The sequence below is a fragment of the Wolffia australiana genome, chromosome 3 (assembly GCF_029677425.1).
Source record: "Wolffia australiana isolate 7733 chromosome 3, ASM2967742v1".
NCBI lineage: Eukaryota > Viridiplantae > Streptophyta > Magnoliopsida > Alismatales > Araceae > Wolffia > Wolffia australiana.
The window spans coordinates 6,238,327-6,263,612 of NC_135837.1; the positions used below are offsets into that span (position 1 = coordinate 6,238,327).

General features: G+C 39.9%; 2 protein-coding genes and 1 long non-coding RNA gene across 4 annotated transcripts; 1 reads left to right on the top strand and 2 right to left on the bottom strand.

Annotated features, from left to right (window-relative positions):
* Positions 1 to 695: 695 nt before the first annotated feature.
* Positions 696 to 12,056, bottom strand: GC6 (golgin Putative 6). Of its 2 annotated transcripts, XR_013580851.1 has the most exons (20): positions 11,863 to 12,056; positions 11,088 to 11,140; positions 9,915 to 10,042; positions 9,624 to 9,823; positions 9,436 to 9,509; positions 9,275 to 9,344; positions 8,376 to 8,429; positions 8,199 to 8,294; positions 7,416 to 7,466; positions 7,259 to 7,348; positions 7,046 to 7,159; positions 6,894 to 6,965; positions 5,758 to 5,943; positions 4,647 to 4,750; positions 4,519 to 4,567; positions 4,139 to 4,204; positions 3,243 to 4,016; positions 2,077 to 2,599; positions 1,206 to 1,452; positions 696 to 894 (listed from the first exon to the last, which is right to left on the bottom strand). XR_013580851.1 is itself a non-coding variant. In XM_078572293.1 (19 exons), exons 1-18 carry the CDS (start codon positions 11,905 to 11,907, stop codon positions 2,078 to 2,080), a joined length of 2,748 nt encoding a protein of 915 aa, XP_078428419.1. In that variant the 5' UTR covers positions 11,908 to 12,056; the 3' UTR covers positions 696 to 894; position 2,077. The 2 variants fall into 2 exon arrangements, 1 of the variants encoding a protein (XP_078428419.1); XM_078572293.1 differs by lacking the exon at positions 1,206 to 1,452.
* Positions 12,057 to 12,234: 178 nt separating this feature from the next.
* On the top strand, positions 12,235 to 17,590 carry LOC144700776 (uncharacterized). The gene is made up of 4 exons (XR_013580852.1): positions 12,235 to 13,290; positions 13,362 to 13,594; positions 16,071 to 16,238; positions 16,346 to 17,590. It is a non-coding gene; the product is annotated as an uncharacterized LOC144700776 (long non-coding RNA).
* On the bottom strand, positions 13,767 to 17,591 carry LOC144700775 (serine/threonine-protein kinase 54-like). Its single transcript, XM_078572295.1, has 6 exons — positions 17,330 to 17,591; positions 16,097 to 16,218; positions 15,301 to 15,497; positions 15,050 to 15,224; positions 14,361 to 14,495; positions 13,767 to 14,148 (listed from the first exon to the last, which is right to left on the bottom strand). Exons 1-6 carry the CDS (start codon positions 17,589 to 17,591, stop codon positions 13,942 to 13,944), a joined length of 1,098 nt encoding a protein of 365 aa, XP_078428421.1. The 3' UTR covers positions 13,767 to 13,941.
* Positions 17,592 to 25,286: the final 7,695 nt, after the last annotated feature.

The window sequence follows — 25,286 nt, forward strand, 5'->3', positions numbered from 1 at the left end:
ACAAATCTGGGAATTATAATGCACTAAAATCAATTAAGTGTTTGAGGAATTCATTGATTTACAAGATTCTTTATAATTTTTGTAAAATGAGCATTATAAAGCCAAATGGCACTACTCAAAGAAAAAATTGAAGAAAATAGAGGTAGACTTCTTACTGAGAAATGTTTGATACAATTAAGAAATTTCCTAAAAAAATTAGTACATGCTTAAATTAAATAAAGAGGAATGTAACCTGAAGATTTCCAATGATCCTGTTTCAATTAAAGAAATATAGTTAAAGTATATTTAAAGCGCCGCTCTTCTTAATCGAATAAATCAGCTGATTACACGGAGATTACAACTTCTAGAGATAACTTTGTTTGTGTTTATTAATTATCTGAAGAAAGTGGTAATCTGAGAAAGGTATGAAGGCTTAATTACAAGACACAGCGACTTTGGTCTAAGACAATAAAAAAGCAGATATTTCGTCGTGAAAGTCTAATCTTCTTGAAAATTATGTAATCATAAACTCTTTCTTCCGATTTTCTTTTAACATCACTATAACACTTTATTACGTACTGTTCTGAAGGGAGGGTTGATTGGAGAGAAGACCATGTTGGTCGAGTAATTCTCATTCATGCAGACCATTAATTTCAGGTTGATCACCATTTTCGGGTGATCTTCTCTCTTTCTTTCAAATATATAAGAAAAAAAGATTAAGATCAAAAAACCTTCTGAGGATGAAAATAATTACCCATATATACATCAAACATTGGCATATGATACACCATGCATGACAAATTTTAGAGACAGGCAATGGAATAATGTTTCTACATCCAAGAGAAATCTTGATTTTGAGATTCTTCCCTTCACCTTATTCATCTTCATTAGGAAGTGCAGCATCGTCTCCAATCCCTTTCAAAAGAGAAGAAAAAATTATACATATTTATTGGACACTTCCATATGATAACCCCAGCATGAAGAATTTTATATTTGAAATAAACAACATGCAATGGAATAAATAATGTTGATCCATTCATGAACAAACCGAGATTCATTATCATCTTAAAAAAAGAGATTCTTTCATTCACCAGTAAATAATATTACTCCATTCACGAGCAATTATTCATAGATACATTGAACATTTCCATAAGATACACCGAGAATGACAAATTTAATAAAAACATGCAATGGAATAAAAAATGTTGTCCCATTCATGAGCAAACCTTGATCCAATGTCATCCAAAAATAATAATTCCTCCACTCGCCAAAAAATAGTGTTACTCAATTTCATGAGAAATTATCCACATCCATTGAACATCTTGTCAACTTTTGAAAATGCGCGGAGGAGAGAGAGGAGGCAGGATGACATGAGCCCCCTGAAGCCCTCGGAGCTCAAAATAAACCCTAAAATGGCTCACTTTCATTGACGTTCTGTTCGCCTTAAATAGGCAGACAGGATATTTCATTTTCCTAGAAAAAAACACCTCATGAAGGTAGAGAACAACGACGCCACGCACGACAAATCTAATAAACAACAGGAAATAGAATTAAGTGATTTTACCCCATTCACGACCAAACCCGGATCTGTCATCATCCAAAAATAATAGATTCTTTCATTCGCCAGTAAATACTATCATCCAAAAATAATAGATTCTTTCATTCGCCAATAAATACTATCGTCCAAAAATAATAGATTCTTTCATTCGCCAGTAAATACTATCATCCAAAAATAATAGATTCTTTCATTCGCCAATAAATACTATCATCCAAAAATAATAGATTCTTTCATTCGCCAATAAATACTATCATCCAAAAATAATAGATTCTTTCATTCGCCAGTAAATACTATCATCCAAAAATAATAGATTCTTTCATTCGCCAATAAATACTATCGTCCAAAAATAATAGATTCTTTCATTCGCCAGTAAATACTATCATCCAAAAATAATAGATTCTTTCATTCGCCAATAAATACTATCATCCAAAAATAATAGATTCTTTCATTCGCCAGTAAATACTATCATCCAAAAATAATAGATTCTTTCATTCGCCAATAAATACTATCATCCAAAACTAATAGATTAATTCACTAACCTCAGTCATCCTCATCAGGAAGTGCAGCATCATCTCCGATCCCTTCCAAGAGAGAATCCACATCTTCCCCGAGTTCAGCCAGCCTCGCGCTTAATTTCTCCACTTTGCTCTGCTCCTGCCCCAAGCAGACCAGCAGATCATTCAGCTCTACTTCACTCTCCTTCTCTGCTTCCTCCCTGGCCTGAGCCCTAATGGCTTCCACATCTGGGTATATACCCCCCCCTTTCCTCAAGGCCTTCAACTCCGTTTCCAGCTGGAAATTGTTCTGTTCTAGGCTGTTGTAGGCATCCGATAAGCCCTTTAAATCTGATTCTAGTTTCTCTGCCAGGTTCTTATACATGGTTGCTTCTTCTTCGATCTTGGCTTTGTCTGATCTGAGCAGATCCACTCTTTGATTGGCTTCAAGAAGATCCCGGCGGAGGTTCTCTGACTGGATTCTCTCTCTTCCACTGGCTGGGTCAGAAGCAGCCCCTCCCGTCTTGGAAAGATCCTCGGCCAAGGACGAGTTCCGAGCGAGTAGATCCTATAATGGGAAAGCAAATTAGATCAATCTGCTCTATTTTAGATTTCATAAGATTGAAACTTAACAGTGGAAATCTAGTGAAAGAAGGAATTCGAAGCTCCCAGGACTACTTGAATATCTGTTCTTTAATTTTCGCGCTCGTCAACAAAGTCGGGTTGGCCAACATGACGAATTTGTCATTCTCATCATCATCATCATCATCATCATCACCGTCGTCGTCCCCAAATTTTGGTATCCGTTTCAGGCAAAATGAGTAACATGACAATAATGAGACTACGATGAGACAGTGATGAGATGTCACCTAAATTTCATCATCAGTTTTTTACGCAAGACGGAGTGGCGATGACAAATTTGACATCAAGATGATTATACCATTTGATGATTAACGATTCACCATCGTCATTCATAATGGTCATCGTCCACTATCATTTTCCATCATCAGTCGTCTCCATCCTTGTCATCCGCATCACCCAACGTCTTCGCCCTCATCATACTCATCATCCTCGTTGTCAGCATCGTCATCACCATTGCCATCGTCATCATCATCATCATCGTTCGACATATAGTGATACTAATGACATAGAAAGATGAATTAAAATAAAACATAAATTAAACATTCTGGACTGAGTAAGTGGGGCCTGACCTGCATCTCAGTGCACTGTTTCTCCACGAAGAATCTCAGACGCTTGATGTAATCTCCATCACTTTCTCCACTCTTCTGCTCCAACTCCGCCGGAACAACTGCAACCTTGTTCTTTGATTGACCATAAATCTTCACAACCCCATCTCTTATTCGGGCCTCCAGGTTTTTGACAAGGTCCGCAAACTGAACGTCAAAGAATGCAGAGATAATAGGATACTCCAGCTTGTGATCACCGCTACCGGTTCCAGTTTCTTCTGCCTCGGCCGTGCTAGCACCCATGGATCTGGTTAGAGGCCTCCGATGCTGGACAGATGCTGAAAACAGAATACTGAGACTTTTCTGTAATTCTTCAATGTTCTGAAAAAAGGTAGAAAGACCAATCCTCTGGCTGATAGAATCGATCACAGCAAGTGCATCAGTGGTTGTTGGGCCAGGCTTCTCATTGAAGATGACGCATTCCCCCAGGATCAAAGAAGAGAGGCCTCGAACAAGAGTAGGATGTGGGCTTGAGAGCAGATCGAGTAAGTAGGTGAGATGCGCCGAAGAATCTAGCAAGCACTCAACAGCATCTGGAAACTCTGCCAGCCATGTGGCTATCAACCGGAAAATGATCAGAGCAGAGTGAGAAGAGGTTGGAGTGGAAGAAGATCGATCAGCCTGGCCATCTGTTACCCTGACTGAGGTCAAACGCACTAAGTATTTCAGCAAACGATGTAACAGTGGCTCTGGCGGTCCGAAAGATGGTATAGGGCTGTCGAGCACTATCCGCAGAGCCTAAGTTTAATAGGGATTGAATTATTAGAAAAAAAATATTACAATTATTTGGGTTTTTTATAAACATAGAATCTCCAAATCTGAAGAGGAAATTGAAACAGTTTCCTAGATTAATGGCATACCTGAACTTTTGATTGGATGTTATCTTTGAGGATGTGCGAAAGGACGCTTGCAGCTCGGCAGCTAGTCTGCAATGAAAAATAAAAGAGGATATTGATCCAAATATTTTCAATGTCGGACAGTTTGTATGAATAATTTACCAGTCCAAAAGGCTGAAGTCTAATAGCTAACCTAAAACAGGGAAATATCAATTTTTACGTGCGCCTCAAATCACTGGTCAAAGAAATGTGAAACCATGCAGGAAGCCGTGGAGACAGAAAGTGCACAAAAAGCTAGCCAATATATTTTTTTTAATTCTTTCTGGTTTCTGGAGACTAGAAAGACCTCATAAGCTACAGGAAAAGGGCAAAGCTGACTAGAAATTCATAATGCGAAAGTTTACCTCAAGATCTCCATCAGCCTCAATGACGACCAGGCCTTGCAACAAGATACTGCCATTTTCATGATGAGAAATTTTTAGGAAAAGAAAAAGGAGACACTTAATCAATAGAGGAAATTGATCTTAGTTACCTTCCGAATGATAATTTGCCACTATCATGAACAGAAGCATGAGTTAAGGAAAGTGGCTGGGGAGTCATGGTGGAGGCTAGCAACACTTTCCCAGAACTGTTCTCCTGCTCAAGTGTAAGAATACCCTTGTCAATCAATTTACCAAAAGATCTACAGCGTCTTGACCATGAAAAAAATTAATGCACAATGGAACTGTTACAAGCTGGTGGTGCGAGCTGGGCACGTTATGTCTCATGTGCTGGTACACAGTTTTAACCGGCCCAAGGACTGCCGCTGACTTCAACGGCAGTATAAACTAACCCCTGTGTTGGCACGTGAGACATCACATGCCAGCTCATAATACCAGCTTGTAACAAGAACAAAGTACAAGGGGAAAACCACAAGGTTAAGAAGACATGAATAAATCCTGCAACAGGAGGGAAGACAAAGTTCAGGAGTGTCAATTAAATAATCGTGCACGAGTAATAAGAATAATGCACGAGCTCCATGCATTGGATCAGTTAAGTGCATGCTCAAAAGGAAGAGGAAATTGAAAAAGCATTAGGCAGATCAGATGATGAGAGGTAATGATAATCTTAAACAAGGAAAACATTGGCACCGATCTGTAAGGATCCCCAACCCCTGTCTAGGGGTATTTCAGCCTTCTCCCAAGGATTAACTCCCTTTAAATACAAGTTTCCCTCTCATAAGGAGGGAAGACAAGAAGTTGCTGTGGAATCAGCTGGAAGATCCTCCCAAAGAGCGCATAGGCATGAATTCGGGCCTGTTGTCTTTTGGTTTCTTCTATCTTCCTTTCCATCTCTATCTTTCGAACAGAAGAACTCTTCCTCTTTATCTCCCACTACCTTTCATTCAAAGTACCCCTTTTGATAGTGATCTTTATCAAGATCTATATTACGATCATAATGCATGCTGAGAAAATAAAGAAAGAAGTTCGACAGACTTTTAAAACATTATTCGACTTATTATAACTTATAGGCTCCGTGTACCTAGAAAATCGAACATTCAAGAAAGTGCTTTCTCGGTTGAAAGCCAACATGAATGATACGAGTAGTATAAATAATAGAAATGATATAAAGTCAAAGATACATAGAACGGGCAGAGCAATGACCTCACAGAAGCATTTAAAAACGTGGTCTGCTGCTCTGAATTCTTGGACAGATGAGGCCCGCAAAATCAAGCGAAGTATAGAATTGAGGGCAGGTTCAACATGCGGTTCCTCTCCAACCACTTTTATTGCGAGAGCGTCAAGATTGCTAGGGTTTTTGAAAACCAAATTTCCAATGCATCGTAGTGCCTAGAACGAGATAGTTCATGAATAGGCATGTCAGATACCACAAACTTTATTTAGATGCAAACTGTCACAATTATAAAACAGTAAATAAATCGATTTTACAGGCGAAACGGATAAGAGAAAATGATAGGTCCAGCCACGGACCTATCAAATGGGTAAAAGAAGAAGGCACCATCCATCGCGTGCTTCAGAGCCAGCACATGTCACTTCAAATTATGAGGCGGGAAACAGCTTCCCTATAAATAAAACAAGTGTTGACAGAGGAGGGGCATAGATTCATTGTCTAGAATGCAAGCGATGAATCAACGAGAGCAGGAGATCCTCTTCGCTTCAGTAAAAGAAGAGGTCAATCCGGCCTGATCATTCCATCAATGAGCAATCACCTACATCTTCCTTCTTCCGATAATCTCTCTGGTGTGAACTCGCAGTTTGATACACGTTTCTTGGAATGTAATTTTTCTGATTCTTGATTCGAGAAAGGAACGTATAAGTTCTTGAATAATTTAACGAACGTATTAGAAAACTGCTTATCTGTTTGTTTATCATTTCACAAAACAGATAAACAAATCAAAGAATAAGTTCAGAAGCTGATATGAGCAACTAGTCGTTACCAATAAGGAAGATTCAAAATGTCAATGCTCGATCTTCTAGAGACCTACCTTTGACATGGCATTGAATTTTAAGACGGCATCTAGCAAGGATGTCACATTTAGAGAAGCCAACCATCATTACTTTGGGGGGAACAGGGCACCAGGAGAAACCCAGCCACACTGTCAGTCGGAATGTTGATGAAGATAAAACCAAACTCAATTGAACTAAAGGTTCCCAAGCCTCATATGGGGATCGGAACCCTACGAAAACAATTATTTTTAAAAGGATGATGAAATGAAAATTTAAATGATAATAAGATTTCTAAAATAAATAATTTAAAATATATATATTTATTTCCTTACCGAGCATCGCACAGAAACAGAAGCCCATTGACTCTCCACACCAAGCATTAAGAGATGGTCTAATATTTTCTTCTGCATTTAAAATTTGTTTAATAGGAAAAAAAATTACAACCTGGAGAAATCACAAAGAATACAAAAAGAAGTTGAGCCACCTGTGCCAACACCATTTGGTTTGCAAACCGGTTGGTTTCCTTCCCCGGGTCTCCACTACTACCGCCTACCAGAAGCAATTCTATAGTTTCCAATGCGCATAGTAGATTCACTGTCTTTTCGTGAGGAGTTCATCACATGCATCGGAAGAATGCCAACAATTAAGAATTAATACAAGAGTAAATGAAAACAGAAAAACTTGAAAGTATCCTTACTTTTTGCTGCGTAAAGTTGAAAGCACTTCCTCTGTGAAGCTTTAGAACTGAAACTAAAGGCTCGAACCCCACAGTTTCCCTCAAGAGTATCTACATGAAAGAGAGTGGATAATTTCAGAAGAAAAATATCCGAGAAACAGTAGAAAAAAGTACTGACCTGATTAGATGCAGCTTTCCGGATGAGATTGTTCAGTAGCTCAAGGCAGTCCTACCATGCAAAAACAAAAAAAGGCCAAGATAAATTACTTCGTGACGAAACAATCATGTCTACGAACGAGCAGGTTGGCAAATAAAGATCAAAAGACATTGTTCAGTGATCGTTTTTTATGCACACTTTTCCCCCAAGAGACAAAGATGATATAGATCCACGATCCAAGATAAATTACAATGAATCTGGGAGCATAGAATATTACGATACGATTGTTCTCAAATAATATTATAGAACTACAAACTAAAAGCCATTAATTTAATGTCCACGTTTGAGAAACGGTTGTAATCGATGAAATGAGGTTATATAAAAACATATTCCTCGAGCTTTCAGCCATCATACATCTTCTGCATGAAACTGAGAAAAATCCAGCAGTTGGAACAGATCAATTGTTCAACAGCCAGCCTGTAGCTTTAAGAATCTTTTCCGCCCTAAAATCTAGCATTGTAATAAATTATATGCTTGCGTTTTAACGTATAACCTATCAATAATTCATCTCAAAGAACGTAAGGATTCCAAGGCCATTGAAGATAAAGCGCAAGAAGATCAACGAGTATTCTCCCCTCTTTATTAGGATCCTTTGGCAGAAAAAGATTCCGGCTTAAAATCAAGTCAATAACTGTTGAACACTTATTTATGGAAAGGGAACCCAAATAAAATCTTTGAAAAAAAATAGTGCACTTCAATTGTCTTCCAAAACAACAATGATAAGGACAACTATGCTAAAACAACCTGAACGACAACGCCACCTTCAGAGCCCCCTTCTTCTCTAATTATACTGAAGATCTTTTCAAATATACCCTCAAAAACCACAATTTTTTGAATTTCCTGTAAGAGAAAAGAATAAGCTTAGATAATTAGGTAACGTTTAAAAGAAGAAAATTTTATGTTCTCAGAAAATGGTATAACCTCTGCTTCTCTAGTCAAATGAGTAAGAAGCAGTAAGGCCTCGTTTCTGATAACCTGAGGGATAAAACAACCGAAAAATATATTTAAGGAATAGAGTGATCGGGTAAGAGAACATAAAATGCATTCAATCAAAAATGGAAATAAATGCATAACTGTTCAAACAAATAAGCGTTTAAAGATTATGAATCATCAATGACGACAAGTTAGTCATTAATAGTCATAACTTAGCAAAATATGACTGACTAGATGATGTTATTGGATGGACGGAAAGTACAAGAATGTCTTCGTATTTAAAATTGGATGGATCGACCAAACATTAAGTGTGCATCAAGAAATAGCATCCTTTCTAATCACTGTTCGAGTGCCTCGGCCCTACAAAGCTCACTTAAAATCCATATGCTAAGAATAACTTCCTTGTTGTTGAGATAGCCTTGACACGATATTCCTATGAATGGGCTATGCTCACAGTTGACAACAATTTGAAAATTAAAGTACAGTATAAGGACCAGACTATTAAAAGGAGGGATTCAAGGAGCTCATTCCGCAGTACTAGTCATGTTTTGGCACGTATATCCTAGATTTTCGAAATGGAATATGCCATTCAGGCTCGATTCAAGATTTGATGAAATTAACTCATCAACAGGGATTCGCACAACATTTTTATCAAAGGTTATTATTCAACCAGCGCTCATTGACTCTGCTAAGAAAAGTATCTCGCTAAAAATTCTGTACAAAGCGGACAACTTCAACATTCCATTCGTGATTTCTTTTTCTTTCTTTTCATATGCATTGCAACACTAGATAATGTTACTCTTTTGATCGCCATTGGTGAATGCTTAAGCCTAGGCGTACGAATTTATGTCTTAAAACTAAAAATTTGTAGTAATAAGCATCCAAACCTCGCGGTCCATTAGCATGTCCATAAGCCTCGTGATTCCACGAGGAACCGAGAGAATAGCTTCCTGTAACCTACAAAAACAACCAAATCATGCCCACCAATACAACGAAGACCCAAGAAACTAGATGAGGGACAGAAAATAAATACTGGAAATTAAGTTACCTGTGGGGAGAATGTGTAAGAAGCGCAGTAAGCAGTTGAAGTGTATAATATCGAATATAGAAGTCATCCTCAGACTGCAAAGAGTAGCAAACTTTTAATATTTTCTGGGCTGCATCATTCCTTCTTCCAACGAGGCCTTAAAAAGAAAGAATATGCCGAAAGGAAATAAGGGAATATAAAATACGAACCAAAAGGCTTAAGATGAGAGATATATTCTCTGGTTCTCTGGATAGAAGGTCAGAGTTCATTGAGGCCGACTGCACTACATTCTTTGTCTTGAGCGAGGTATCGATAGGGGTCATTGCACTAACAAGTGTTTCAAGGGCACCTCGAACCATTTCAACATCATCTCGTTCTTCCTTAAGCACACCGATTATGACAGGAAGACCTAAATCAAGTATTTAACAATGTGACGTCTAGATTAACAAAAAAAACAATATGAGAACATAACCATAAAATGAAGGAAAATAAGCACTTACCGATTGCTCCAAATGCCATCTGAGCTGGCCGACTTTCAGCTACAAGTGACTGTAGTTCAGTTATTGCGGAACGCCTGTCATCAGCTAGCACTCCATTGCTGATTCGGTCCAGAAGGCGTTCAACATAGCTAGGAGAAAAGGCAAGGAAAAATTACTGAAACAATCAGAAGAAAAAGGTATAATTTTCCTCTCAGACTTAAATGCATAATTTCGTCTTCAAGGAGCTTTCACCCTGAAATACACCATTGCGTGAACAAACCCAATAAAACTGATACAGTCCTCAATAGCAGATCTGAGACAAGAACTCCAAGAATATCCAAAAGCAGGGATAATCTCCGTGTCATCAAGTTCAATAAAGGGGTAGAATGGTGATAGGATCCTTCATAGGATCCTCAAGCTATTTAGGGGTAGTTACATCATGTTAGCACATAGGGGCATTTCAGTCATTTGGCAATTATGTATTTCCTTCAAATAGGAATGCCCTCCCTTTAGAAGGGCAGCCAAGAAGATAGAAGAAAGAAGTGTTCTTGTCTCCCCTCTCCTCGTCTAGGTCTGGTCTCCTCTCCTCCTATGATCCCCTGCCCTCGTGATCGTCTCTACCTCACCGCGTCCTCAGGCGGCTCGTCCTCGGCCGATCCCTACCCCCTCTGCTCGGCCTCCTCTCCGATCCTTCCCGTTTCACCTCTCCACCCCGGGAATTTCTACCTCGTCTCGCACTCTATCGTCCTTCCGATACGAGCCTAGATCCAGGTTCGTATAAAATGGTGAGGATCTCCCTTTGCCACCCTCTGGGTATGCAGGAGGATCTCTGAACGTCCCGTCCTGGTCGCCACAGCAACTGAAATTCAAGAAGTGTCCTACAATGTCTCCTCCTCTCTAAATTATTTATTTTTTTGAAAATCTTCCCCCCTAATTGATAGAACATGATTCCTGCTTTGCTTTATTTCGCATATGCTTGAACCAGCACGTGTGGACTTTACACGCTTTTCCCTTGCCATGTATGTTCGAGGAAGAGTCGTATCAAAAACACACCCAGAAAAAAGGCACTAATGCAAGAGCAAAACAGCGTATCATCTATGTGTCTTAATGGAATACAGTCATGTGTTAATGCATCATACGAATACGTCAAATACGTTAGACCGTTAAACAGCATGAAGGCTAACCAGTCTTTACCTGTCCTCGTTGGAAGAAGAATCCTCCTTTCCGAAAACAAGGCCCCCAACGCCCTGAACAAGATTATAAACTTTAACTTCTCCGCAATTAAAAGAGGTGAACCGTCATGAATGTAATTGACAACAAAGATGGGATGGAATCTTCAACAAAAAAAAGGCATTTAAAGAAAGCAAAAAACTATTATTGAGCATACTAGTTGAAAAGCAAACTCATTTTTGATAGAAAAACAACTTCTTGAGTAATTTTTGACTCCAAATAGACATGGCAACTTATTCTTCCATTTTAACAATAGAAGATGTCCGACATATATCTAATCCTAATATGTTTTGCGCCTACGCTAACCGCACCAATATTTGTTCGGCTATTTATTAGACTAAATCAAGACCATTCATACTGGGCAGAATCCTTAATCCACGATAAATGGAATTATAATTAACAGCCGGGCTGCATCCTGAATCGTTCTCAGTGCCCAAACCCATGAACTATTTCTAAGCTTCAGACGGCCATTAAGAAAACTCGTGGAAGAACATCTGAAAACAGGCATATTCCCCTATCATGGTGACGCGATCATTCTGTACATAATTTCGCGGTTACGATAACAATAAAACTAGATCACTGAATGTCGCTTATATTCGAAGAGACACACTGCGACGCGGGATTCAGAAAAAAAAAACACTTCACACAAATAATTATACTTCTCACACAAGTCTTAAAACAAAAATTTCTCATAAAATCAAGGAGGAATCAAAGGAGAATAACAAAGTTTGACACTAACCTGCGCGACCGCATTAAGGTTGATCCGCCCGAATTTGAAATCCATGGCGATTTCTCACGAACCGATTGATTCTTCGATTCCTCGTTAGCTTAAGAAATTCTCAGCTCCAGCCGTCGTAGCAGATCAACGAAAGATTATCAGCGGAAAATTGTCCGATGATGAAGAACTTGGGGAAAGGCAAGTGGGAGGAAAGGGAAAATTAAAATGGGAAGAAATGAAAGGGGGAAAACGATAATTGACCCATTTTATAGACAGCGATTTAAATGGGCCTTAATATGTGTGCTGGCCCAAAACATTTATTGGGCTGGATTAAATATAGTGTAGGCCCATTAGAAAGAATAGACGTGTCTCTTTCTCTGGCTATGCCCTCCCTCCCCCTCTTTGGTCTCTCTTTGTTCTCTCACCTCTTCTATATCTCTCTCTTTGATCTCTCTCTCTCATCTCTCTATATTTCTTCTCTCTTTGCTCTCTCTCTCTCTCTCATCTCTGTTTAATTCTTCTCTTTCTCTCTCTCTCATCTCAGTTTAATTATTCTCTTTTCTGTCTCTCATCTCTGTTTAATTCTTCTCTTTCTCTCTCTCTCATCTCTGTTTAATTCTTCTCTTTTCTCTCTTTCTCTCATCTCTGTTTAATTATTCTCTTTCTCTCTCTCATCTCTGTTTAATTCTTCTCTCTCTCTCTCTCATCTCTGTTTAATTCTTCTCTTCTCTCTTTCTCTCATCTCTGTTTAATTCTTCTCTTTTCTCTCTCTCTCTCATCTCTGTTTAATTCTTCTCTTTTCTCTCTCTCAAAATATGAGTTGACCTGATTTTCTCGCAGTTCTTTATTACTTCAGCTAACCAAAGGCGCCAGTTTAAGAGCGGGCGCGACCTCACGATCGAGGCAAAGACACGACTTTAGGTGCGCTGGAGCAAGTAAATGAAGGGAATTCAAATTGCTTGATCTAATTTTGCATCAAGAACACATCACCGACGTCGATCTGAGGGCAGATTGGATCCACGATCGGTTTCCAGATGCTTCCGTCGTCTTTCAGATCAAAATTCAGAACGAATTGACGTCGGAATCGAGCGGATTTCAACGTTCTTGAAGTTGAGATGATCAGCAACGAGAAATGATCTCCTCACTTCACCTAAACTTCTCTGTTTTCTTCTTCTATTTCGATTTTCTGTTTCTCATACTTCGGATTTGAAACAACGGCGATCTCCCGAACCTTGGACTCTGCGAAAGAGGACTAAACTGCTACTGAATTGTACTGATTCTTTTCGTTCGATGATGTTCAACGCGTTTTTTTAACTGAATCGGGAACTATAAAAGGAAGAAGAGAGCCTCGAAGCAACGAACAATCAGGTTAGTGTATTTGTTCGATGATAGGATTTCCAATTCTAGTCGGTTCGAAGAAGAGAGCAGAAGAAACGGTCGAAGGCGCAGGTCGGTGAATCCACAGTTCTTTTCAAAACGATTGATTAAAACTCCTTCATCTCTTTCTACTCGTGAAACAGTTGACAATCACACTCGATCAAAGAACGAAGAACACCTTGAAACAGCAGAAGAAACGGACGAAGAAACAGATAAGCGAATCCACTTTTTTTTTTCTTAATGATTGCTTAAAACTCTTTCATCTCTTCATAATCGTGAAACAGATACAAATCCGACTCGATCAAAGGAGGCAAAACACCTTGAAACATGGATCGACCAACAGATCTGATCGCTGATTGTACATTTCATGGATCAGGTATGAATTCGAGCAGTTTTTCCAGGCTGATCGAGGACCGAACTCGATCGATCAATTCCTCATCCTTAGTAGGAAGTTCCTCCATCCATACAATATACTCTTGATCTATAAAACTACGGAAAAACAGCCTAAAGACCTTGTTAGCATACTTGAATTCGATCAAGAGAGGAAGAACACCTTGAAAACATTACCCTACATAGATTATTAACTCCAAGGTGACCAAGGACACTAAACTACGGTCATCTTTGAGGATAGGTGAATAAACAGAAGGCTCTCTCTCTGATCAACCCATTTGATATCACAGAGCAGAAATCAGAAATAGGATGAACACAACTCATAAAAACAGATCAGGGGCCTCTACTTCTGTGGAAGCAGAGACATCCCGGTTGCTGATCAGGAGGGATCATCCCACCTCCTTTAGAAGTGTCAATTGCCTCCAACATGGTCACCACTTCATCCATTTCTGGCCTCTTCTCCGGGTTCCCATCCCAGCATCTCTTCATCACATTGGCCAACGAACTCGGGCAGCACTTCGGAATCTCCGGTCTCAAATTCTAAAACCCAAGAACAATAGATTAAAATTAGTAGTACACAAATTCTAGAGAATGCACAGGAGAAAGAGGAAGAAACTGTGACACACCCTTTCGCTATAATTGGAAGAAGTACATCTTACAAGTGATCACAGCCGAAAAAGTTTCGATCCACGACGAGTCATTCGATCAGACTCGATGATTAACATAGTTTTAAGTATGGTTGATAAACTCACCTGCCGGATAACTGCTGATGATACTTCAGCAAAGGTGAGATCAGGATAAGGCATGTCGCAGCAGTATATCTCCCACAGGCAGATCCCAAAGCTATAAACATCACACTTTCTGTTGTACGGGTTGTCATTGAGAACCTGCAACAATGAATGAATGATGGATGAATGATGATTACTGTTTGGGCATGGATGAATGAATGATGATGGATGACTGCAACAATGACAACTCTTCGAAACAGTTGCTCATCATCACATCACTCGTCGTCGTAATCGTTGCTGCCGAACTAGTATTGGCAGACAGATGATGAATCTGTCTTCACATCACACTTCCTGTCATCTTCATCTCCAACTTTCGTCATTGTCATCGTCATCGTCATCCATATATGGACTTGGATGAATTATGATGGATGATGATGGCGACACTCGGAAACAGGATGATGATTACAAAGAATCATCATCTCACACTTGTCAGCTTCACCATTGAAGCTGAACTAGGATTGGTAGAAAATGAAGACTTCCCATCATCATCATCACTAAATCCGCTCATCATTATTGTTTAGGTTCAACCGAATGATTATGACCATGACGATTAGCCATCGGCTGACGGATAGATCCATGATGATCACCATGCACTCTCAGACTTATGGGTCTGGCTTTTTGGCAAGGTAAAACCATGAAGCGTTAAGATTAACCTCAGGTGCCATGTAACCGAGTGTGCCGGTTTCGCCGGTCATCTCGTTGGGGTTCTGCGCTTCGACGCGGGCAACACCGAAATCGGCAATTTTGACCGTTCTGCTCTTATCCAAGAGCATGTTCTCCGTCTTCACATCCCGATGAACAATCTTCTGGGAATGGAGATAGCTAAGCCTGGCTAACCAGAAGAGTTCAAAGCCCATCAGTTCATGCCATGAAAAAAAAGAGAAGAACAAGAACAGAAACTAACCCTCTGGCAATGTCAATGGCAATTTGGACAACAACTTTGAAGGCCAGCTTCCTTCTCCTGTTCTTGATCAAATACGATTTAAGCGTGCCGCCGGGGAGATATTCTACCACAACGCAGCAGGCGTTGTTCGGCATTCCGAGCAGGCCATCCTCTGTTTGGATGGTGCTGTCCCCTCTGCTCACTGTGGCGCCTATAAACTATCAAGAAAACATATCGGTACATCCCGTTAGAGAAAATGGAAAAAATAAAGAAGCATGTATATGATGATATATTTTTTTTGAAAAAGATGCATGTATATGATTTTATTTTATTTTGAAAAAGAAGCATATATATGATGATTTTTTTTTTGAAAAAGAAGCATGTATAACATGATATTTTTTTTGGAAAAAGAAGCATGCACATGATGATCTATTTTTTTAAAAAAAGAAGCATGTATATGATGATATTTTTTTTTATAAAAGAAGCATGTATATGATGATATATTTTTTTTGAAAAAGATGCATGTATATGATGATTTTTTTTTTGAAAAAGAAGCATGTAGATGATGATTTTTTTTTTTCGAAAAAGACGCATGTATATGATGATTTTTTAAAAAAAAAAGAAGCATGTATAACATGATATTTTTTTTGAAAAAGAAGCATGTATATGATGATTTTTTTTTTGAAAAAGAAGCATGTATATGATGATGATATATTTTTTTTGAAAAAGAAGCATGTATATGATGATTTTTTTTTTTTGAAAAAGAAGCATGTATATGATGATAAATGCAGTGACATTGGAGAATACGAATCCCAACCTTGGTGACATTGGGATGATCGAGTTTATGCCAGACAGCGACTTCCTGGGTGAAGGCCACCCGGAGAGAAGCAATCTCAGACTCTGATCTGCTCCATTCTTCGCCCCAATCCAGCAACTTGACTGAAAATTTGAAAATTCCGGTAAATGATTTTTTTTTAGCCTTTCCAGATTCATAAAACGATTGAAAAAGAGACTTTTATAATATATCTAAGATGATCTTATCTTATCACCATGATCTCGTGACCAGGTTCGTAATATGAATGATAGAAAGAGGTTAAAAAAAGAAGAAAAGAGCAAGTCACGGGCTTCACAAAGGTGAATGGATCGACAAACTGCAGGCCCCACAAGAAAAAAGACAATTTCCTTCAAACCCAATTTGCATCCGATGACGATGATGATGATGATGATGATGATGATGAAGGAACATCATGATTCTGAATGATGATGATGATGAAGGACCATCATGATGCTGATAATGATGATGGGGGAGACGACTACTATGATGATGACGGACCATCGTGATTCTGATAAAAATGATGGGGGAGACGACTATGATGATGATGATGATTGATGAAGATGAAGGACCATCATGATGCTGATAATGATGACAGGGGAGACGACTATGATACTGATGATGAAGGACCACGCCGATGATGATGAATAACCATCATGATCCAGATAAAAATGATGCGGGAATGATGAAGGACCATCACGATGCTGATAATGATGATGGGGGAGACGACTATGATAATGATGATGTTGATGAATAACCATCATGATCCAGATAAAGATGACGGGGGGAGGATGAAGATGAAGAACCATCATGATGCTGATAATGATGATGGGGTAGACGAGTATGATAATGATGATGAAGGACCATCATGATGATGACGATGATGATGATGACGATGATGATGATGGACCATGATGACGATGTTGATGAATAACCATCATGATCCAGATAAAGATGACGGGGGGATGATGAAGATGAAGGACCATCATGATGCTGATAATGATGATGGGGGAGACGTCTATGATAATGATGCTGAAGGACCATGATGATGATGATGATGAAGGACCATTTTGATGATGACGATGAAGGACCATGATGATGATGATGATGGACCGTTATAATGACGATGAAGGACCATGATGATGATGATGATGATGATGATGATGATGAAGGACCTTTATGATGATGATGAAGAAGAAGATGAGGATGAGAACCCACCCGCGACGTCGTGGCCATCGTAGATGCCGCGATGGACGGTGCCGAAGGTGCCGCGGGCGATGACCCCTTTGATGATCAACATCCCAGGATCGATCTCCCATTCCTCCTTCTTCCTACGGCTACGGCTGCCGCTTCCTCCTCCGCTATCCTCCTTCTTCTTCTCCATCGTCCATGCCCGGCTAAAATGCCTCTCCAGCTGCTGGTCCAGCGTCTTCAAATCTATCTTGTCCGCCCTCACATACCCCCCACCACCCCCTTCCATCTTCTCTCTTCTTCTTCTTCTTCTTCTTCTTCTTCTTCTTCTTCTTCTTCTCTTGCCCTTAGGCAAGAAAACTTCTTCTTTTTCTTCTTCTTCTTCTTCTCTTGCCCTTAGGCAAGAAAACTTCTTTTTCTTCTTCTTCTTCTTCTCTCCCCTCCCATGGAGGTGGCGGAGAGAAGGGTCCTACTCCTTTCCTCTCCTCTGTCTCTCTCTTTTCCTAAAGTAGGCTATTAAAGGAGGAAGGCTATATAGGAAAGGATGCTACTAGAACCTCCTTAGCTTTTCATTTGGTGGCAAGATGGAGATCCGTGACAGGGCACTTGTCCTTTTTTTCCCACCCTTGATCTTCTTTTCCAAAAACGGCCCCTTTATCTAAGTGGCCTTCCACCACTATGATGTCCTCGTCCTCGTCCTCGCCGTCAACGACAGACAATTGGGTGTTGCCTCGCAGATAAATTAATGATACTTTCGGGCCTTTCCCACTGTACGTGCCCCTCCATATTACTAAATAACTTACCACGCGACGGCCTAAGAATTCGACCTCCTCGCATCATCATCGTCCTTGTCGTCAACAGTCATCATCATTGGTGACCGTTGTCGTCCCTCTCGATGACAATTGCCCTCCCGTCAACGATGACTTTCGTGGTCATCGTCCTTGTCGTCAACAGTCGTCGTCATCATCGTCCTTGTCGTCCCTCTCTACGACAATTGCCCTCCCCGTCAACGATGACTGTTCTGGTCATCATCCTTGTTGTCAACAGTCGTCATCATCATCGTCCTTGTCGTCCCTCTCGATGACAATTGCCCTCGCCGTCAATGATTATCGTCAACAGTCGTCATCGTCATCGTCCTTGGCGTCCCTCTCGATGACAATTGCCCTCGCCGTCAATGATTATCGTCAACAGTCGTCATCATCATCGTCCTTGTCGTCCCTCTCGATGACAATTGCTTTCGCCGTCAATGATTGTCGTCAACAGTCGTCGTCATCATCGTCCTTGTGGTCCCTCTCGATGACAATTGCCCTCCCCATCAACGATTGTCGTCAACAACCGTCATCGTCATCGTCGTTGTCAGTCCTCTCGATGACAATTGCCCTCCCCGTCAATGATGACTGCCGTGGTCTTCGTCCTCATCTTCGGCTACAATTGTCTTGGTCTTCTTCTGTCATCCACTTCTATTCTCATATTTCATTTTCTTAGTGAGACATTAATTGTAGAGTGCATGAGTTTTATATTTCAAATTACAAGTACAATTTTTAATAGTGTTCATGATCCAACTTTTTGACAGCATTCTTGGTCCCACTTTAAGTATTCTATCCCCATTGTTTAGTCATCTTTTCCTCAATATGTCATTTCTGTCATCCCACATCCTCTATCATTTGTTGTCATCCTCTGTCATCTGTCCGTCATGTCGGACGCCTGTGATGACTGATGATTGATGACACAATTGATTCCACCTAGTCATTCGTCCATCAGTCTAGATGCTGATGTATGTCGGATTCGGACAGGAGGATGATGGTTCGTCATCCGTCCAACAAGCCTAAGCTTTGGTTGACTTAAATATGTCGAACATCATGATACCCAGTACAATTAAACACTAAGGATCCAACAATGTCAACAAGTGTTGATGACGTTGACATACACTGCCGAGCGATGACAATTCATGAGCATCATTAGATATGGAGAACATTAAGCCAAGATGACGGACGATGGGAGACGATGAACAGAAAGGGACAGCTGAGTATTATGCTTAGGCTTTTGTCACATAGTCTTTTAGGTAATCATTGGCACCCTTTTACGCAACCGAACGGGAGTAACAAAGGTTTCTGATCCATTTTTCATGCAAGGAAAAGGAGGATGACAGGTGATGCTAATTGAGTTTGTTCCGAAGAAGTGGATGAAATGTACATCTTCCCCTCCCCCCATTGTAGTGCATGATCATCCAGAATGGGAATATTGGACAGTTTATATATGGTTTTTGTACCATACCATGTCCGCTTTTTTTGGAGTCATCCCGGTCCCTTCTGCAAGTGGACCCATCCAGCACCGTCACATCTAAAACTTTCGGAGAACCATACAGTTGGGAAATTGGCACATCCCTGGCATCCTGATCATGTATGAAACCCATAATGGAAAACAGTAGATATTCCAATTCATCGAAGTTTTAATTTTGACAAAAAATCATAAAATGAAGTTTTAATGGAAAACACGTCTTGTTTAACACTCGATGGTATGGTTTTTTGGTCCCAAAAAGAAAAAAAATGTTCCGTCCATCTCATTCAACATCTCATCTTGCCCTAGAAATTTCCATCCCATCCAATTTCCATATCCCTAGAGAGGATGGTTTTCCTCCCCGAGATGAAAAAACCTTCCCGTCCTACGTCCAGGTCCCTAGACTAGAAGGTTTTCATCCTCAGACAAATAAGTCATCCGTCTGACGTCCAAGTCCCTAGGCGAGATGGTTTTCTTCTCCGCAACCAAAAAAAACTGTCCCGTCCAACCGCCAAGCCCTTAGACAATAGGGTTTTCGTCCCCGAGAAGAAAAACCATCCCATCCAACCTCCATGTCCCTAGACGAGACGGTTTTCATCCCCGAAACAAAAAAATATCCCGTCCGCATACGTGCACTTAGGATTTAACAATCTGGACCAGGACCGTTAGTCCACCATTTTAGGGTGGACCAGCTGCTCGGGCCAGATCTGGTCAGATGGTCAAACCAGACCGGGAACGGATTCAAAAATATATATATCATCCCTGCTTCCCCCTCCCCCACTGATCGTGTTCCCTCTCCCACACTCCTGTTTGGTCACGTCCCCCCCCCCTTGCTTTCTATTTCCCTCTGATAAGCCAAAAATAAGGTTAAATTATGCAATTTTACAAGCCCTTGTCGTTGTTGATTTTAGCTTATAAAATAAAATTTATAAAACCCTAAATTAAGATGCATACTGATAAGCATGATTATTGTCCAAGGGAAGCTAGTAAGGAATCCCATTGATAATCTGCTTGAATAATTTGACCCTAATTAGAGTTAATTTAATCTTCAACTAAGATCAAATCCCCCTAATTAGATTAAGAGTTTAGAAAGGGGGTAGAATATATGGGATGAATAGAAGAAGAAATGAGCTTTAGATTGACTTCTTTGATCCCATGAAAAGGATCAAAAGGGTCAATTAGAGGGGTCACTAAGGATATTTTGTCTTAGTTTGTTTTAGGGGGATTTGGAAACCAAATTATCTAACCATTATATCCTGGAAATTAATTGTTTTTATAATTTTTTCCTAATGTGCAAACTCAATAGCTAGGTCAATATCATGATCTCTCCTCTCAATCCTAGTTTAAGCCAAGCCAAGCTCAAGCCAAGCGATTTAGAATACAGACCAATATCAACAGGAAAATATCAAATTACACAAACAAATACTCCAAATTTGACACTAAAATTAAAATAAAAGGAAATAGAAAGCACCTAATAGGGTTGATCCAGGATGAAGCTCCTCTCTATCTTGCAGCTGCGATTAAGCCACCTCTGGAATGACCTCCTCCTCTCGAAATTTGGCTTTTATACCCAGGTCCATGGTAAAATTTACCATTTTTATCCCCAGTCAGTAATCAATGTTTATCCATCAATTAGGCTTGATCTGAACGATCCAGCTGTACAGGTAGAAAGAGGAAACTAAGACAAGAAATCCATAAAAAATCACCTCAATCGGACTTCAGGAACAGAAGTTATTGATAAATAAAAATTGACCAATATAAACTGTTGGATTAATTTTCATTTATTAAATTTATCTTTTTTACATGCAATGGGGTATCATTCTCTGATTGGCCGATGCATTTGAACTTAAAGTGGCAGGATCATTCTCGTAGTGCCGCATATCCCCTGTCCTGAAATCAAAATAAAAAAACAAAAAAATAGACACAATATATAATGATTTGCATGTACATGTGCGCCTTGTAAGTTACACCCAATCATAGAGAGCCATGTCACTTCCCATGTGTGCGCTTAGTATGCACAGCACGGGAGGTGAACTTACCGCCTAGAGAGAGAATTTCCTAGAATTTTGTAGAAAAGTCCCTGATTAAATATGTGCGCGCAAACCGACGCCACCCAAAATATATTTATGCATATGTCCTTTTCGCTTTCTCTCTCCCCCATTTTTCCTAATAACCATTTGAAAATCCTGATTAATTCCAATAAAACCATGTAATTATTTTAATTGTATATGTACGCCTGCAACCACGACCCAAAGCTGTTTTAAGGGTATAATTGTGACAAAAGTTTAAGAATAACCCCTCAGACTTTAGAAATTGCTTAAAACTCTTTATTTCCTTATAAATATATATTTTCCATTAAAAATTCATTTATTCCTCGAATAAACTCCCAAAAAATCCAATAAAATCCATGAAAATTCAGTAATTTGTCCTCACACTAATTAACATTATAATTAATTTTTTAACCTGACATTTTCATTTAAACAGAATCATTCCAAGCTTAAATAGATTCCATAAAATTCATAAATTAACAGAAAATTAGGAAAAAAACAGACTTCACTTGGAAAAATTAATAACATGTAATGTATGATAACAACCCTATTTTAAAACTATTTACATGCTTAAATTGTGATAATTCCTTTAAATACCAAATTTAGGGTGTTGTCACCCTACATCTCATGTTTTCTCTCTCGTGCTCTTTCTCGTATGCTCTCTCTCCCGTTCTCTCTCTTTCTCTCCCATTCTCTCTCTTTCTCTCCCGTTCTCTCTCTCTCCCATTCTCTCTCTCCCGTTCTCTCTTTCTCTCCCATTCTCTCTCTCCCGTTCTCTTTCTCTCTCCCATTCTCTCTCTCTCTTTGTCTCCTACTCTTCCGTTCTCTCTCTCACACACTCTCTCTCTCCCATTCTCTCTCTCTCTTGCACGGTCTCTCTTTAAGTCCCTCTTTCTTGCTCTCAATCATGAGAATGTTTAGTTTATCCTTGTTTCTTTCTCTCCTCCATCTCTGTCAAGTTTGTTTCATTGTGTTTCAGGCTATGTTAGGTTTCTCCACTCTACACTCTACTCTGTCAAGTTTTCTCCATTTCTTTTAGTCTTCTTCCCTTTTTTTTATTCTTATTTTCATCATCTGTTATACTTTATTTTATTTTTCCTCTTTTTATTATTCTTCTCTTCTTATTTTATTCTTATTTCTTATTATTTCCATCTTATTTTATGATTCTTCTTCTTCTCCTCCTCTTTTTATAGTCTTAATTTACTTTTTCTTCTTCGTTACCCTTTTCTTGTGATTTTTTTCTTCTTCCTCTTTCTCATGATTTTCTTATTTTTCTCATTATGTTATTTACCTTCTTCCTTTTCATCTTCCTTTCTTCTTCTTTAATTCTTGTTTTATTGTTCAATTATTCTTCTTTTATTTTTCTTTTTTATTTGTTTTATTCTTCTTTTCATTTTTCAAGATGGGCTTCGTAAGAGACTTTTGCAACAAATTTTCCCTTTGATGTTGTTCTTCGACTTTGACTAGTCATACCATTTTTATATATATTGACTTTTTGTTCTTTGACTTTGACTAGTCAACATGACGGGACCGGGACTGGATGAGACTGGACAGGGGCCGGACCGGAACTGGACCAATCCCCATGTAAGGTTTAGGTCCTTGCTAAAAATATGTTCCGGACCAAGACCATCAAACCCTATGTGCACTACACCCCACCACCCCCCCCATTTATTTCATCTGATCGAACATGATCAACAAAACCGATCGATCAGAACTGATCCAACTGGTCGGCCATACGGACCAACAATGAGGATCAGTCTGAACGAGCTCAATGTGATCTGTGTGACGCTATTCAAAACTTTTTGATTGATCAAATACTGGGACGATCCCTGATCAAAATTTCTGGAATCTGATCACATGCCAACGCCCAGTCCAGACTCATATTCTGAAAGAAAAAATGGTATTAATAATGATAATAGTATTAATATTAAATGAAGTATAGGGTAACTTGGAAGACGGACCGCATAGGGACTGTCCTTTTCATCCAGGGAATGGAGATGATGGTGATAAAGATGACGCAACAACGAGGATGAAGATGAAGAAGAAGAGGAAGATGGAGATGAGGATGATAATGATGTGATGATGATGATGAAAAAAAGAAAAAAAAGAAGACAATGATGATGATTATGATACAATGATAATGAAGAAGATGATGATGACGAGACGAAGAAGAAGAAGAGGAAGAAAAGAAGACGATGTTGATGTGTTGGAGAAGAAGAAGATCATAATGATGGCGGTGATGGCGGTGGCGGTGGTGAAGATGATGATGATTATAATAATAATGATGAAAGAATGTGTATCAAATAGTGTATCCAGTACTCTTGTAGACAACAAGAATCGAAATCAAGAACCAAAAAGAGAGAGAAAGTTAATGAATCACTTGAACAGATCCTCCAATACCCACCCTTGACTTCTCCATGCGATTATTTGAAAAACAATTAGCTCTATGTCAGTAACATATGACTTATTCAAACACACAGTGTGATGGGATTGGATGTATCCCCGCAACCTCAGACAAATAGCAACAGTCCATGACTCTCCCATGTATAGTTCACGGACGCGGAGGGGGATGGTAATTTTGTCCATGAATGAAAAAATCGTCCCGTTCCAGAGTTCAAAAAATTGACTCTGCGATTGATTTGTCCATGGACGAAGTAATCGCCCATCTGGGGCCTTGGACGGCATACGAGACAGTTTCTGCATCACGAGAGAGTCATGTATCCGCCAGACAGCTCCAGCTGGAATTTGACGCATGATGTGCCACATGTCAAATTTTGAGTGGCCTAATGCACTGCTTCATTTCAAACGTGGGACAGTACGAGAATGTCTTGGACGAGACGGTTTTCAGATGGGACAGGACGTGGACAAAATTATAAGGGATGGGATGAACTTATGGCGGAACGATCGAATGAACTTCTAAAAATTGGGACATAGTCTGGAACGATATTTGTCCATCCCATCCTTTGTCCGTGTCCTGGAAAATCGTGCAATTTACTCTCATGTGTCCCACCTGTGTCCTGGATGACGGGTGGTGGATGGAATGACGATCCGCCACCAGTTTCATCTCTTACACCTTCATCAGTCATCTGTTCTAGGGAGAGGAAAAAATGTTTCGTTTGTTCGAGAACATGCGAACGAACACTAACACAAATGGGAAAAATCTGATCCAAACCGGTTTGCGAACAGATGAACCGTTTGCGAACAGGTGGCACTCACGAGGAAATAGTTTTTACAATATAATAACATTATTATTTTATAATAATAATAGTAATTTTTTTACAATATCAGAGAGAGAGAGAGAAGGGGAACGGCGATCTCTCTCTCTCTTTCCCCGCCCCCTCTCCCGTCTCCCATGCCCCCCCCCCCACCTCTCCCCTCCCTCTCTCTCACACTCTCCCCCCGTCCCATGCCCCCCCCCTCTCTCTCCCCGCCCCCCCTCTCCCATGCCTCTCTCTCTCCGCCTGCTCTCCCATTCCCCCCCCCCTCTTTCTCTCCCTCTCTCGCGCCCCCCTCCCCTCCCCTCTTGCTCCCCCTCCCCCCCCCTCTTGCCCCCCCTCCCGTGCCCCTCTCCTCTCTCTCTCTCTCTCTATCTCTCTCTCTCTCTCTTTTTTTTTTCTCTCTCTCTCTATATATATACATTTATCTATTTCTCTGATAAT